Genomic DNA, 13953 nt, shown 5'->3' with positions numbered 1-13953 from the left:
CTATGGTAAACAACTTCAGCTGCTTTCCACAAACAGGCTGAAGACAGAGCTGTTTGCACACAGTGAGTCGAGTCAGGTTAAATAAAGACAAGCTCTGAGAATAGAGCTTTTCAGTGAGGTACCAGACAGGTCAAATAGTGACAGTTCTCTGGGGTGGGCTTTCTGGTTAGCTTCAAGTCCCCTCCAGTGTCAACTAGGCTGCTGGTTTTAACAGCTACCATAGTTGCAAGGCTACTTGTTTTCAAGGCTACCCTGGAACTAGGGAAAGATAGAGCAATATAAAATGTTACAAACCAACTTGCCCATTGCGGCTGGGTGCTGGAGAAACGAAAAAAGAATTGCCCAAGGTCAAATGATGACCTTGGCATCACCTGCCCAAGGCTAGTGATGCATGGAATTTAAATCCAGGCAGATTGCATTGGAATTTTGGAATTTAAATCCAGACTCTAAAGCAGGGTTCTTAAGCAGTATAACACATACATACATACACACACACACACACAGACACACACACACACAAGTTACAAAATATATTGTTACGGTTTCTGTTTAATAAGTGCTTTTTAGACTATTGGCAGCCTTTAGTTAATTTTTAGAGTTCTGACAAAGTTGATTTTGACAACTTTTAGTGTTCTCATTGCTTTTATGGAACATCAGATTTTCAGAGGTCCTTACTCCATTAAGTTCTCAAAGAAGCCATTTTTATAATTACAACAATGGAACACTAATTACTATTCCTTTCTAATAATCATGTTTCTAAAACTTAGAAAATCAAATATTTCTAACTAGAAATGTGATGGGAATTCAAAAGAGACACCTCTTCTCATCTGGCATTTTAATTATTTCTTGTTTAGTTGTCCAAGTCAGAATCCTAAGCCTCAATTTTCTTAAACGTACAAGTGAAATATTGTCTTCCCCAGCCTTAAGATTTAAAATGATAACGTAAAACTAATTACAAAGCTACAATAATCAAAACTGACTGGTACTGGCAAAAGAACAGTCATACAGACCAACGGAATATGACCTCAGAAATAAACCATGACATATAAGGTCAATTAATTTTCATCAATTGAAAATTAATTAATTAAGGCTGCCAGGACCATTCAATGGAGAAAGGGCAGTCTTTTCAACACATGTTGCTGGGGAAACTGGATATCCAAATGCAAACAAAGGTGAATCCTTACCTTTCGCCACATACAAAACTCAAAATGGATCAAAGATCTAAACTCTTGGAGGAAAATCTTCGTGATACTGGATTTGGCAATGCCTTCTTGGATATGACACCAAAAGAACAGGCAACAGAAAGAAAAACTAGACTTCATCAAAATTAAAAACTGGTACATCAAAGGACACTACTGAAAGAGTGAAAATGCAACCCACAGAATGGGAGAAAATACCTGTAAATCATGTATCTGATGACAGATTAATATCCAGAATATATCGAGAACTCCTACAACACACACAGAAAAACAACCCAATTAAAAATGGGCAAAAGACTTAAATAGACATTTCTCCACAGAAGATATATACAAATGGCTAATAAGTACATGAAAAGATGCTTAGCATCACAAGCCATTAGGGAAATGCAACCAAAACCACAATGAAATAACACTTCACATCCATCACGACAGCTATTAAAAACAAAAATAACAAGTGTTAGTTAGGATGTGGAGAAAGTGGAATCCTTCTACATTGCTGGAGGAATTGCAAAATGGTGCAGCCACTGTAGAAAAGTTTGCAGTTCCTCAAAAAATTAAATATAGAATTACCATGTGATTCAACAACTTCACTCCCAGGTATATACCCAAAAGAATTTAAAGCAGGGACTCACACAGATACTTGTACAAAAATGGTCATAGCAGCATTATTCACAACAGCAAAAAGTGTCCAGCAATCTAAGGGCCCATCAACAGATGAATGGATTAAAAAAATGTGGTATATTCATACAGCGGAATATTATTCAGCCATAATAAGGAATAAATTCTGATATATGCTACAACATGGATGAATCTTAAAACCATTATGCCATGAGAAATAAGACACAAAGGACAAATACTGTATGATTCCACATATATAAGGTGCCTAAAATAGTCAAAGTCAAAGAGAGAAAGTAGAACAGAGTTTACCAGGAGCTGGGGGTAGGAGTGGTAATGTGGAATTATCATTTAACAGGTACAGAGTTTCTGACTGGGATAATAGTTCTGTAAATAGATAGTGGTGATGGTTATACAACATTGTGAATGTATCTTAATGTCACTGAACTAATTGTATGGTTAAAATGATAAATTAGGTTTTATATATATATTTTACCATAATAAATTTTTAAATGATAATGTATTATCCAAAGGTCCTATTTAGTGAGCCTTTTGTTCCTCAGGTGAGACGGTGGTTATAGAAGTTACTTAAATAATAAATACTTTATGAAATGGCTGGTAGTTAATAGTAAATAGTACCCACCCTCCAAAACACACACACATACACATACATACACACACACGACACTACACATTCAATGCTCTTATCAAATACCTATAATTATATTTTTCAAAGGATTACACATCCAATAAATTCACTAATGATGCAAAGAATTTACATCCTCCCATACTGACAGATAAAAACACATACATTCTCTAAGCACAAAGCTTATATTCACAAATAACTTTTTGCCTAAAGACAAATTTCAATTAATAATCACAATGGGAATTTAGTTATTTAATGCAACCATTAACCTAATGTCACCAATAAAATCTAAGCAGTTATATCACAAAACCAGGGTTATATTCAGTGGACATGCATTAATAATCTATACAATTTAACATTATACCAGAAAAGGAACTGACTACAAAATTTCCCTTGATTTTTGGTGGTTTTCAAATTTCATGGCACAGATTCCCAAGGTAAAAACAGATTTTAAATATTTCGATAAAATGGTAAAAAATTTCACAAGCCTTTTAATTTTCGTATTGGGGTGAAGATTTAATACATCAAGCTGGCCCCAATCTGTCAAAAATGACAGGTAAATATTTACAATGACAACACAGGCTTTAGTTACAATGGTATTAGAGGATGACTCTCCCCTGGCAAAAACCTTTTATGGTTAATTCTCAATGCAAACATGTTTTTGTAAATACTGTGATAATATAAACTTGGAAACATACCTGGAATCAGGACAGGGACGAAAAATAAAACGCAAGTCAATCTTATTTCTGACCTGTAATCATAAAGCCTTTTGGCTCTAAACACCAAACACTGTCCTTCAATATAAAACTCAATTAAGAAGAGTAGAACAACTTTACCATGCTGGCTGACATTCTTCTACAGAATTATCTTTCACTACACATCAAGGCAGGGCTCAAGCTCCATTAACTTGCTTCTCTAGAAAGAGTATAATTAGCAGAGCACCAAAATTTATAAACTGATATGGCAACCCAAAATGCTAAACACACTTTTCAAACAGAAGCAAATTTTTCCCCATTGTTACTTCTATGTACCATGTTATTTTTGAAACTTATGTGGCTACCAATAAGAAAAGAATCAGGGAAGCTTTGAACATATCTTGTACTTTTCATCAAGGCTAAAGTGCAAAATATCTCCATGTCTCTGGTATTTTAATAGGAAAAAACATAACACATAATAAAGGAACTGAGGTGACAGTAGAACTAATGCAAAAAAGACTTCTTTAAATATACACTTGAAGACTACATAAGACCAATTTAATTTTTCTTTCTTCAATGAAATCTGTGAATGAACCAAGTTCTCACAGAACTTGAGATCTTGTTTGGTTCTCTTTCCCAGGATCAGAAATTCCAAAATTAGAGAGAAAAAAATGGAAGAAAATAACATTGCATGACAATGGACACTAAGTTCATAAAGAACTTTTTTTAAAAAAATGAGATATTATGGAAGAAAACACCATGAAAATAATAATCCTATGAGAATTGTTTTTTACGCACAGTAAATTTGAGCCTTGGTCTTCATGAAGATACTACAGCTTATATAGAAAACTATAAATATACAAGACTCCAGGAAAAAAAGTCAAAATACATATTATTTAACATTCTGTAGGCCTAAAAAACTTCTGAGGGGAGGGGAAAGGACGGCCAACTGAATCTTCACTTAAGAATACAGAACTATGAAAAATTCCTGGGTCAAAAGCTCCAAGATGCTCCAAATGGAACCACACTTTGTGAAAACATACAACCCTAGATATAGTTTTAAAAGGAAAGAAAAAGTACTGAATAACTGCAGTCCCTTCCAAAAAAGGATATCTTAAATTAAGGGGAAAAGATTCTAATAGTGTAAACGAATCTGGCTCAGAAAGAAAACTGAACAACATATCCAATGTTCTGTCCATAAAAGTAATGACGGTACATCTTTAATATTAAAGAAATAGGCTATAAAAAAGTTCATTCTCAGAATTGGTTTTAGTAAAAGCTCATTTGTGCTCCTTTGTGGGTGCATAATAAAGTTCCATGGGTTTGTTCACCTTCCAGTATTTCTCACTGACCAATTCCAAAGAAAAAGAGCCATTTAACACCTAAAACAAAAACAAAAACAAAAACAAAAAAAAAAAAGAAAGAATTATGAAAACTGCTCAAAGCACAAAATTGTGAGATGGAACAAACAGAGAAGTCCATCTTAGCACAACAATGTAAAACAACTATACCCCAATTTTAAAAAAGTCCATCTTTAAAAAAAATCCTAAGATAAACTTGTCACTTACACTATTCATAAAAGAACAAAGGATATATCAAGTTAACTACCTGTTGCAATTTCTCCTCCTTCCAGAGTCTGTACCATTTTATTAGGCCCCACCCCACAACCTTCCACTCTCAGATGATCAATGTACTCCCAATTTCAACAGCCTATTATTTTAAATACTTACAGTGAACTGGCCACTGGCTGTTGCTATGTAAATGGTATACTGCTTCTCACTGGCTGTATCAAGGTTCATCTGGTTTGATTCTCCTTTGTTTCGAAGTTCTTCTAAAGCTAACCTCACAGCCAGATACTTGGATAAGTGATCAACAGTGGCATTACCTGAAGTCTTTATGTATCTGGAAAAATAAATCATTAAAACCTTACTTTCTAGATTAGTGATAAAACATACATAAATTATAAAACTAATACATTTCTAAGGGCTTCCCTGGTGGCGCAGTGGTTGAGAGTCCACCTGCTGATGCAGGGGACACGGGTTCTTGCCCCAGTCTAGAAAGATTCCACATGCCACAGAGTGGCTAGGTCCGTGAGCCATGGCCGCTGAGCCTGCGCGTCCAGAGCCTGTGCTCCGCAACAGGAGAGGCCATAACAGTGAGAGGCCCGCGTACCGCAAAAACAAAACAAAACAAAACAAAACTAATACATTTCTAAAAAGGTATATAAAATGTAAAATGTCTCAATTATTGACAAAATACCAGAAATTTATTCCTCTATTATCTAAAAATTTCTTATTGAAAAGGTACAGAAACGGTAAAAGTACAAGCTCACTATCTACCAGGCCATGAAAGCTCTACCTATCTTACCATCCATAAAATATGACACAGAATGACAAAAATCAAATAGAAATAACACTGTACCGAGAGGAAGAAAAAGAACATACCCCTCAATCCCAATGATCAGAAGTTTTGAGTCTACAGCAGCAAGAAGAAAACTAAGAATATGAGCAAATTTCTTGTCTAAGAATTAATAAGTTTTAGGTTTTTAAGACAAAGCACTGAAATGCTAATTGTTTTTTAAAGCATCATATACCATTTACTCACTCACTCAATAAATATTTGATGCTTATATGCACTCAAGGACAGGCTCTCTAGAGTTATATAGTGGTAAAGCAGCCATCCTGGCCAGCATGAATTTTAGAGCCTTCTGACACCCTAGCATCATTGTTAAGAAATTTAAATGATCCTTTCTCCTCCTCTACCTAGAAGGGGCATTCCTTTCAGATACGCAACTGTGGGTAGGAAGCACATGAGGAAAGACGAAAACAACAATTCAGGCAGCCAAAATATCCAACCAAACCCTGGCAATCAATGGGATGACAAATGTCACCCTTAATTCTTATCTAAAGTTGCCTTTTAACTCCTTAACATTCTAAATTCAGGTAATCTGAAACTAACCCACACGCTTACCTTGTCTGTGCACTGTCATCTTTTTCCATAAGTGTGGGATGAGGCCTGAATACTAATTCAATTTCACTAGCACCATCCATTACTGGATCAATTGCCACTGTTGCATTGTTATTATCAAGCTCAAGCCCAGAATCATCAGATGTTTTGGTCCGTTTGTTACTAGGTCCTGCTTCCTGATTGCTATGTGTGGATGCATTACTACAGTGAGAACTGTCTCCATTGTCTTCTGCTCCACTACCATTTTCAATCTGTTGTTTCTTGCCTCGCTGTAATCTAGTTAAGGAAAACAAAACAAAAAACATGAAATCTTCATTTAGGCCTTTTCAATGCATCAATTTTGAAGTATGTTTACTGAATTTACTACATTCTAAGTTCCCTGGTGGTCTAATGGTTAGGATTCCGGGCTTTTACTGCCATGGCCTGGGTTCAATCCCTGGTCGGGGAACTGAGATCCCGCAAGCCACGCAGCGTAACCAAAAAAAAAAAAAAAAAAAAAAAACCCCAAAACTAAATTCTAAAAACATCTTGATAACTGAATTTGCTCCAAGTTGAATAATGTCATTTATTTCCCACATGTCCCTGAAAGGTCTAGGGAATGTCACTTATACACAGGCAAACATCTGAATAAATTAAACAAATGTTTATATTCCCTTAAAACTTTTCTTTATTGATTATAGGAATTATTGGCAAATATTTACATTTTGATGATTTCCTTTATTATGAGATTTTAAATCTAAAGAAAGGCATAATTCAGTTATGAAAAATTTACAGTTCTGAGGGAAGATATTTATGCCTTTTTAATTAGAATTTCTTAGGGAAACAGGATTTAAGAGTAATGGTAAGCACTACCTGCCCGCTGCTGACCTCACCCAAAGTCTGCTAATGCAATGCAAAATTATTCCAATGCAGAAGATGCGATGGTATCTAAATATGGAGCATAAACACAGAAGCAGCTCTCTAACAAGCTCAAATACTAAAAACCAGTAACTGGGCAAGGTACTTTGTGTATACATCTTATTTACCCATCAAAACAACTATCAAGGCAGTTAACGTTATTATCATTTTATAATTGAGAAAAACCAATGAAACTGAGGTCCAAGGTCCATGGTTATAAGCTAGTAAGCACCAGAACCAGAGGAAGAACTCGATACATTCTTTCTACCATATGTATTGCCTCTCCAGCTGTATATACAAGAAAAAGGAGGGAATATGTGATGAAAAAGAAATATGAAAGAACGACATGCACTTCTAAGAATAGTGTCATTACTACATTTTTATTGCCAGAACAAGGAAATAATAGCCCACTGCTTGGGAAAGATGCTCAAGAACTTTTTTTTTAAATTGAACTATAGTTGATTTACAATTCTGTGTTAGTTCTGGGTGTAAAGTAAATTATATACACACATACATACGTACATATGTATATAAAATTCTTTTTCAGATTCTTTTCCATTGTAGGTTATTACAAGATATTGAATATAGTTTCTTGTGCTATATACAGTAAATCCTTGTTGTTTATCTATTTCATAAATAGTGATGCGTATCTGTTAAACCCATACTCCTCTACTTTATCCCTCCCCCTCCCCTTTTCCCCTTTGGTAAATATAAGTTTGTTTTCCATGTCCATGAGTCTGTTTTGTAAATAAGTTCATGTGTATTATTTTTTTGATTCCACATATAAGTGATATCATATATTTGTCTTTCTCTGACTTACTTCACTCAGTATGATAATCTCCACTTTTGCTATGAATGACAGTATTTCATTTTTTATGGCTAATATTTGAGAGAGAGAGAGAGAGAGAGAGAGAGAGAGAGAGAGAGAGAGAGAGAGAGAGAGAGTGTGTGTGTACGTACCACACCTTCTTTATCCATTCATCTGTTATGGACACTTGGGTTGCTTCCATGTCTTGACTAATATAAACAGTGCTACAATTAACACTGGGATGCATGTATCTTTTCGAATTAGTTTTCACCTTTTCTGGATATATGCCCCGGAGTGGGACTGCCGGATCATATAGTAACTCTATTTTTAGTTTTTTAAGGAACCTCCATACTGTTCTCCACAGTGCTGCACCAATTTACATTTCCACCAACAGTGTAGGAGGGCTGGCTCCCTTTTCTCTTCTGTCCATTTTTTGATTGGGTTGTTTGATTTTTGATACTTAGTTGTATGAGGTGTTTACATATTTTTGAAATTAAGCCCTTGTCAGTCTCATCATTTGCAACTATTTTCTCCCAGTCTGTACACTGTCTTTTTGTTTTGTTTATAGTTTCCTTTGCTGTGCAAAAGCTTATAAGTTTGATTAGGTCTCATTTGTTTACTTTTGCTTTTATTTATTTTGCCTTGGGAGACTGATCTAAAAAAATACTGCTGCAATTTACATCAGAGAATGTTTTGCCTATACTCTCTTCTAGGAGTTTTATCGTGTCACGTCTTATATTTAAGTCTTTAAGACATTTTTAGTTTATTTTTGTGTATGGTATGAAGCCATGTTCTAACTTCATGGATTTACATGTGGCTGTCCAGCTTTCCCAACACCACTTGCTAAAGAAACTCTTTTCTCCATTGTATATTCTTGCCTACTTCGTCAAAGATTAGTTGACCACAGGTTGTGTGGGTTTATTTCTGGGCTCTTTATTCTGTTCCACTGATCTGTATGTCTGTTTTTGCACCAGTACCATGCTGTTTTCATAACTGTAGCTTTGTAGTCTTGTCGGAAGTCTGGGAGGGTTATGCCTCCAGCTTTGTTCTTTTTCCTCAGGACTGCTTTGGCAATTCTAGGTCTTTTGTGGTTTCATATAAATTTTAGGATTATTTATTCTAGTTCTGTGAAAAATGCCATGGGTAATCTGACAGGGATAGCATTAAATGTGTAGACTGCTTTGAGCAGTATGCCCATTTTAACAATATTAATTCTTCCAATTCAAGAACATGGGATGTCTTTCCATTTCTTTGAATCATCTTCTATTTCCTTTATCAATTTTATAGTTCTCAGCATATAGGTCTTTTACTTCCTTGGTTAAATTTATTCCTAGGGTTTTTTTTTTTGAAGCAATTTTAAACAGGATTGTTCTGTTTTGTTACTTTCTCTTTCTCATATTTCGTTGTTAGTGTAAAGAAATGTAACAGATTTCTGTATATTAATCTTGTATCCTGCTACTCTGCTGAATTCATTTATTAGTTCTAATAGTTTCTGTGTGGAGTCTTTACAGTTTTCTATAGAGTATTATGTCATTTGCATATAATGACAATTTTACCTCTTCCCCTCCTATTTGGATACCCTCCCTCCCTTTCTTTTTTGTTTTGACTGCTGTGGCTAGGACTTCCAATACCATGTTGAATAGAAGTGGTGCGAGTGAGCATCCTTGCTTAGGAAAGATGCTCAAGAACTTCCCCCCCCAAAAATAAAATACTGTTTATGAAATCTATACAGCATTTCAAAATTAAGAGGGGGTGACTAATATGTTAATTGACAAAACTATGATTCAAAAATATATGAACACTGGGACTTCCCCGGTGGCACACTGGTTAAGAATCTGCCTGACAATGCAGGGGACACAGGTTCAATCCCTAGTCCTAGAAGATCCCGCATGCTGCAGAGCAACTAAGCCCATGTGCCACAACTACTGAGCCTGCGCTCTAGAGCCCGCAAACCACAACTACTGAGCCTGCACACCACAACTACTGAAGCCTGCACGCCTAGAGCCCCTGCTCCGCAACAATAGAAGCCACCGCAACAAGAGAAGCCACCACAATGAGAAGCACGCACACTGCAATGAAGAGTAGCCCCCGCTCACCGCAACTAGAGAAAGCCTGTGTGCAGCAACAAACACCCAACGCAGCCAAAAATAAATAAATTTATATTAAAAAAAAAAGTGAACACATACAATGGATTAGTCTTAAAAAGGAAGGAAATTCTGCAGGTGCTACAACATGGATAAACTTTGAAGACATTAAGCCAGTCACAGAAAGACAAATACTGTATGATTCCACATATATGAGGTATTTAAAGTAATCAAAATCACAGAAACACAAAGTAGAATGGTGGTTACCAGGAGCTGAGGAGAGGAGGAAGAAATGAGAAACTGTCGCTTAATGGGTACAGAGTTTGTTTTATAAGATGAAAAGAGTTCTGGAAATTGATTGTACAACTGTGTGAATGCACTTACAATACTGCACTGTATATTTAAAAATGCTGAATATGGTAAATTTTATGTTTTTTATCATAATTTTCTACTGTGATATGGAAAGACCAAAATAATGAAACAAACAAAAAACTCAACAGGGTTACTTGTCTAATGTATTTATTTTTACCTCACACTTCTTTCCAAAGAACAGAGCTAGATTAATGTAATTTCAGGCAGCATTCATAAAATAATGTTCAGATAATGGAGGTAGATCAATAGCCTATCATGTCCTGCATTTATCAAATCATATCCATAACACTACATACTGTTCTAGAGGTAGCATTTCAAGAATTATACACCAACAAACTTGAATGTCATATGAGGAATAAAAGAAATTAGGAATGTAAATATTTAGCCTTTAGAGGAGCATATAAGAATGTATATTTATATGAAATTATTTGAGGACTAGTAGATAGAAGCAGAATCTGAAATAAATATAGAACCCAACATAAGTATTTTGACAAAGACATATCAAGACTGCTACACACAAAAGACTAATTTTAATTCAATATAAGGGAAGAACTTTAAAAATATATATATTCATACAAAACTATTTACTTTAAGCCAAATGTAGTTCTATGTACTGGTGTTATAAGAATCAGTAATACTCACACAGTCTCTACCCTCTTAGGGCTTATATTATTCTAGTACAGCAAATAACACACACATGTTCAGAGAATGGTAAGTGCTATGAAGAAAAATGAGGCAGAGAGGGTAAGAAAGTATGGAGTCCTGTGGTGGAAGACGGGAACTTAGCAGACACCTGAAGAATGAGTGTGTGTGCCATGTGGACTATCTAGAAGAAGAGGGTTCCTGAAAGAGAGAACAGGAAGTATAAAGGCCCTGAGGCAGAAACAAGCTTGCTAAGTCTCAAAAACAGCCAAGAAGCTTTAATAAAGTTATTAACAAATGAAAGAAGCTTCTATCACATACTCCCACCACTAGAAATGTTCAAGCAAAATCAAAGGTCTATCTATAAAGGATTTTATGAAGGGGATTCTTTCTCCTGGTAAAAGACTAAAAGTTTACTCTTCAGAACCACTTCTGGAACTTTTAAAATACGAATGCCTGTACCCCAATCAAAGATTTTGATTTACTTAGTCTGGAGTGATGCCTTTGGGGCCCTAGGATTTAAAAGCTTTCCAAGTGATTCTGATATTCAGCCAAGGTGAAAGCCACTAGATTGGGATGTGGCTTTATTGGTGGCTGACTTTATTGCAATGTGGCTTTGGAAGATGCTGACTCTCCCTGAGGCCTAAACATATCAGGAGATGTCAGAGCAGAAAAGAGAATAGGGGTGAGGAAAGTGCTCAGATTATATAGGGTCTTGGAAGCTATCATTAAAGTCTTTTAACCTGAATGTGAATAGAAGCTATTAGAGGCTTCAAAGCAAAGGAGAAGTACGACCTGACTTCCAATTTATCACTCTGGCTGCTGTGCTGGGCACAGACAATGTGGAGGTAAGCATGGAAAGTTGAAAGACCAATTGGGAGGCTATTTCAACACTTTCAAATGAAAGATGGTGGTTGCCTAGACCAATTTGGATATATTATGGAAAAAGCTAAAAATATATTTATTCACAAACTGGAATACGGACTGGGAAAAAAGAGAGAGGTGAAAGGTAACTCCAAAGTTTTTGGCTAAAGCAAGTAGGATGATGGAGTTGCCATCAACTAAAATGAGCAAGAATGAAGAGAAGTAGGGGATAAGAATTACAAGTTCAGTACTGAACATGTTAAGTTTGAAATAAGGAACAGCTAACGACATACAAAGGGAACCAGGAGAATATCGTCTCTTGAAAGCCAGCGGAAGGAAACCAGTCAAACAGAAAAGAGAAATTAACTGTATAAAATGCTGCTAAGTAAGATGAGATCTGAGAATCAGCAATTGGGTTTTGCAATGTGGAGGTCAATGGTAACTTCAACAAGGGTGATATGAGGCACTGGGATAAAGCCTGACTGGAGGAGTTCAAAATGGGACAGTAGAAGTATTAGATATAGTAAGCACAGACAACTCTTTTAAAGAGAAGAAATACAATGGTAAGTGGAGGGAGAAGTGGGTATAAGAGGGTATTTGTCTTGTCTTGTCTTTTTTAAGACTCTAGTACTTTAAATCGAATACCGTATTAGGCCTAGAGACATATTTTATACCTTCAAGAAAAGGTAACCACACAGAACTACTATTTGTTACTGCATTTTATCTATCTCAAAATGGAGGGTGTTAATTCAGTATTTAATAGAGTGGAAAAATGGCCACCCTGCCTGGCCTTCTCTCCCATATACCTGTTCATGGCCTGTATCTTCAGTCCTTCCTCAATGCTGTGACTGAGTGCTTGCTGATTATTGTGCTTGTTGATCCTGGCTAATACTCTTTCTTGATGAGCTTCATACTCATCACGACTTGGATAAATTTTGCTGATGAGCGCATCAAAGTTTGGGTCTGGTCTTAGTGATCTTTTGGAAACTAGCTTTTTCCGACAGGTAGGGCATTCTTTATTGCTAAATAAAAAGAGAGAAAAGAAAATGTAAATAATGCCAGGATCTTTGGGCTAAAGACAAAAATAGCCAGCTTCCAGATAATTATCATCTTTATTCCAATAGCTTTACTAAGTCGCAGAAATTTAAACTGATTAACCTGACTTTCCTTGAATATCTGACTAATGACTAAGCAAGATTTTTGAAACATGAGACTCTCCATACTACTTGCCAATAGAGAAAAAACTAAATACTTCCCCATGATAAATTATATATAACCATTTTAGAAATAAAAATCTATTCCTTCCTAAATTTCCTGTTTCTGATATCCATGCTACACATGGAAAAACTATCCACTAATATATATTAATTTATATGTTATGAATTATTTTATTAAAATAGTCATCAGGACATTATACTTAAGTGAGAAAATCATGGTTTCATGCTTTGTAATTTCCTCAAAACAAAAACTCATCCTAAAAAGCTTCTAAAACTATATAAAATCAACTGTTTCGAAACAAAGATTCTCCAATAATTAAAACCTAGACTTTAGATAAATTTCCAATTCTCAAATGAACACTTATAGAAAATGTATTTCTCAAAACCCACAGAGCACTAGAACACTGTCCTTGTATAATTTAAGTACCTAGCATAATTCATTTTAACATACCCACTTCTGAGGGCTGTGATAATGCAGTCTGCACAAAAACGATGTAAACACTCTTTTGTAGTCATGGTGTTCTTCAACATATCCAAACAAATTGGGCACATTAATTCACTGTGTAGACTTCGAGGTGAAACCACAATTTCCAAGCCATCCGTTATTGCCTCCTGTAAAAAGCATCACTTTAAAATTAAATGCTACCTAATTAAAAAAAAATTATGGACAAGTTCAAACGTAAGAATATAGAAAATGACAAAAATGAACATCTATATACCCATCACCCAGTCACCATCACTGTCAACTCACAACCAATCTTGTTTTAGCTATAATCTCCTCCAACTCCCCTCAGCCCCAGCACCAAAGCATTATATAAATGCCCTTATTTTAATGCTAAAGATAACATATTATATATTTAAAAGATAACTAATGTTAAATCACCCTGGTATAGCAATAAAAAAAGCATTGAATATGGAATCAGATGGCTTAGGTTCTATTAGTTCTA

The 13953-nt window shown here is 35.4% G+C and overlaps 1 protein-coding gene across 2 annotated transcripts in view; it reads right to left on the bottom strand.

The window, feature by feature from the left end:
- Positions 1–13953, bottom strand: part of RNF2 (ring finger protein 2) — a 67638-nt gene that overhangs the window by 9877 nt on the left and 43808 nt on the right. The window contains exons 3-7 of one of the 2 annotated variants that reach the window (XM_082673526.1): positions 13458–13618; positions 12596–12811; positions 6126–6398; positions 4886–5057; positions 2495–4537 (exon numbers count right to left, since the gene is read on the bottom strand). In XM_082673526.1, coding sequence (XP_082529652.1) covers positions 4436–4537; positions 4886–5057; positions 6126–6398; positions 12596–12811; positions 13458–13618 — 924 coding nt within the window. In that variant the 3' untranslated portion in view covers positions 2495–4435. Of the gene's footprint in view, positions 1–2494; positions 4538–4885; positions 5058–6125; positions 6399–12595; positions 12812–13457; positions 13619–13953 lie in introns of those variants that run through there. The other variant, XM_082673527.1, reaches the window with a different exon arrangement.

The sequence above is a fragment of the Grampus griseus genome (genome assembly GCF_964374135.1).
Source record: "Grampus griseus genome assembly, chromosome: 1".
NCBI lineage: Eukaryota > Metazoa > Chordata > Mammalia > Artiodactyla > Delphinidae > Grampus > Grampus griseus.
The sequence above is the reverse complement of the archived record's forward strand: the minus strand, read 5'-3'. Positions and strand labels throughout refer to the sequence as shown.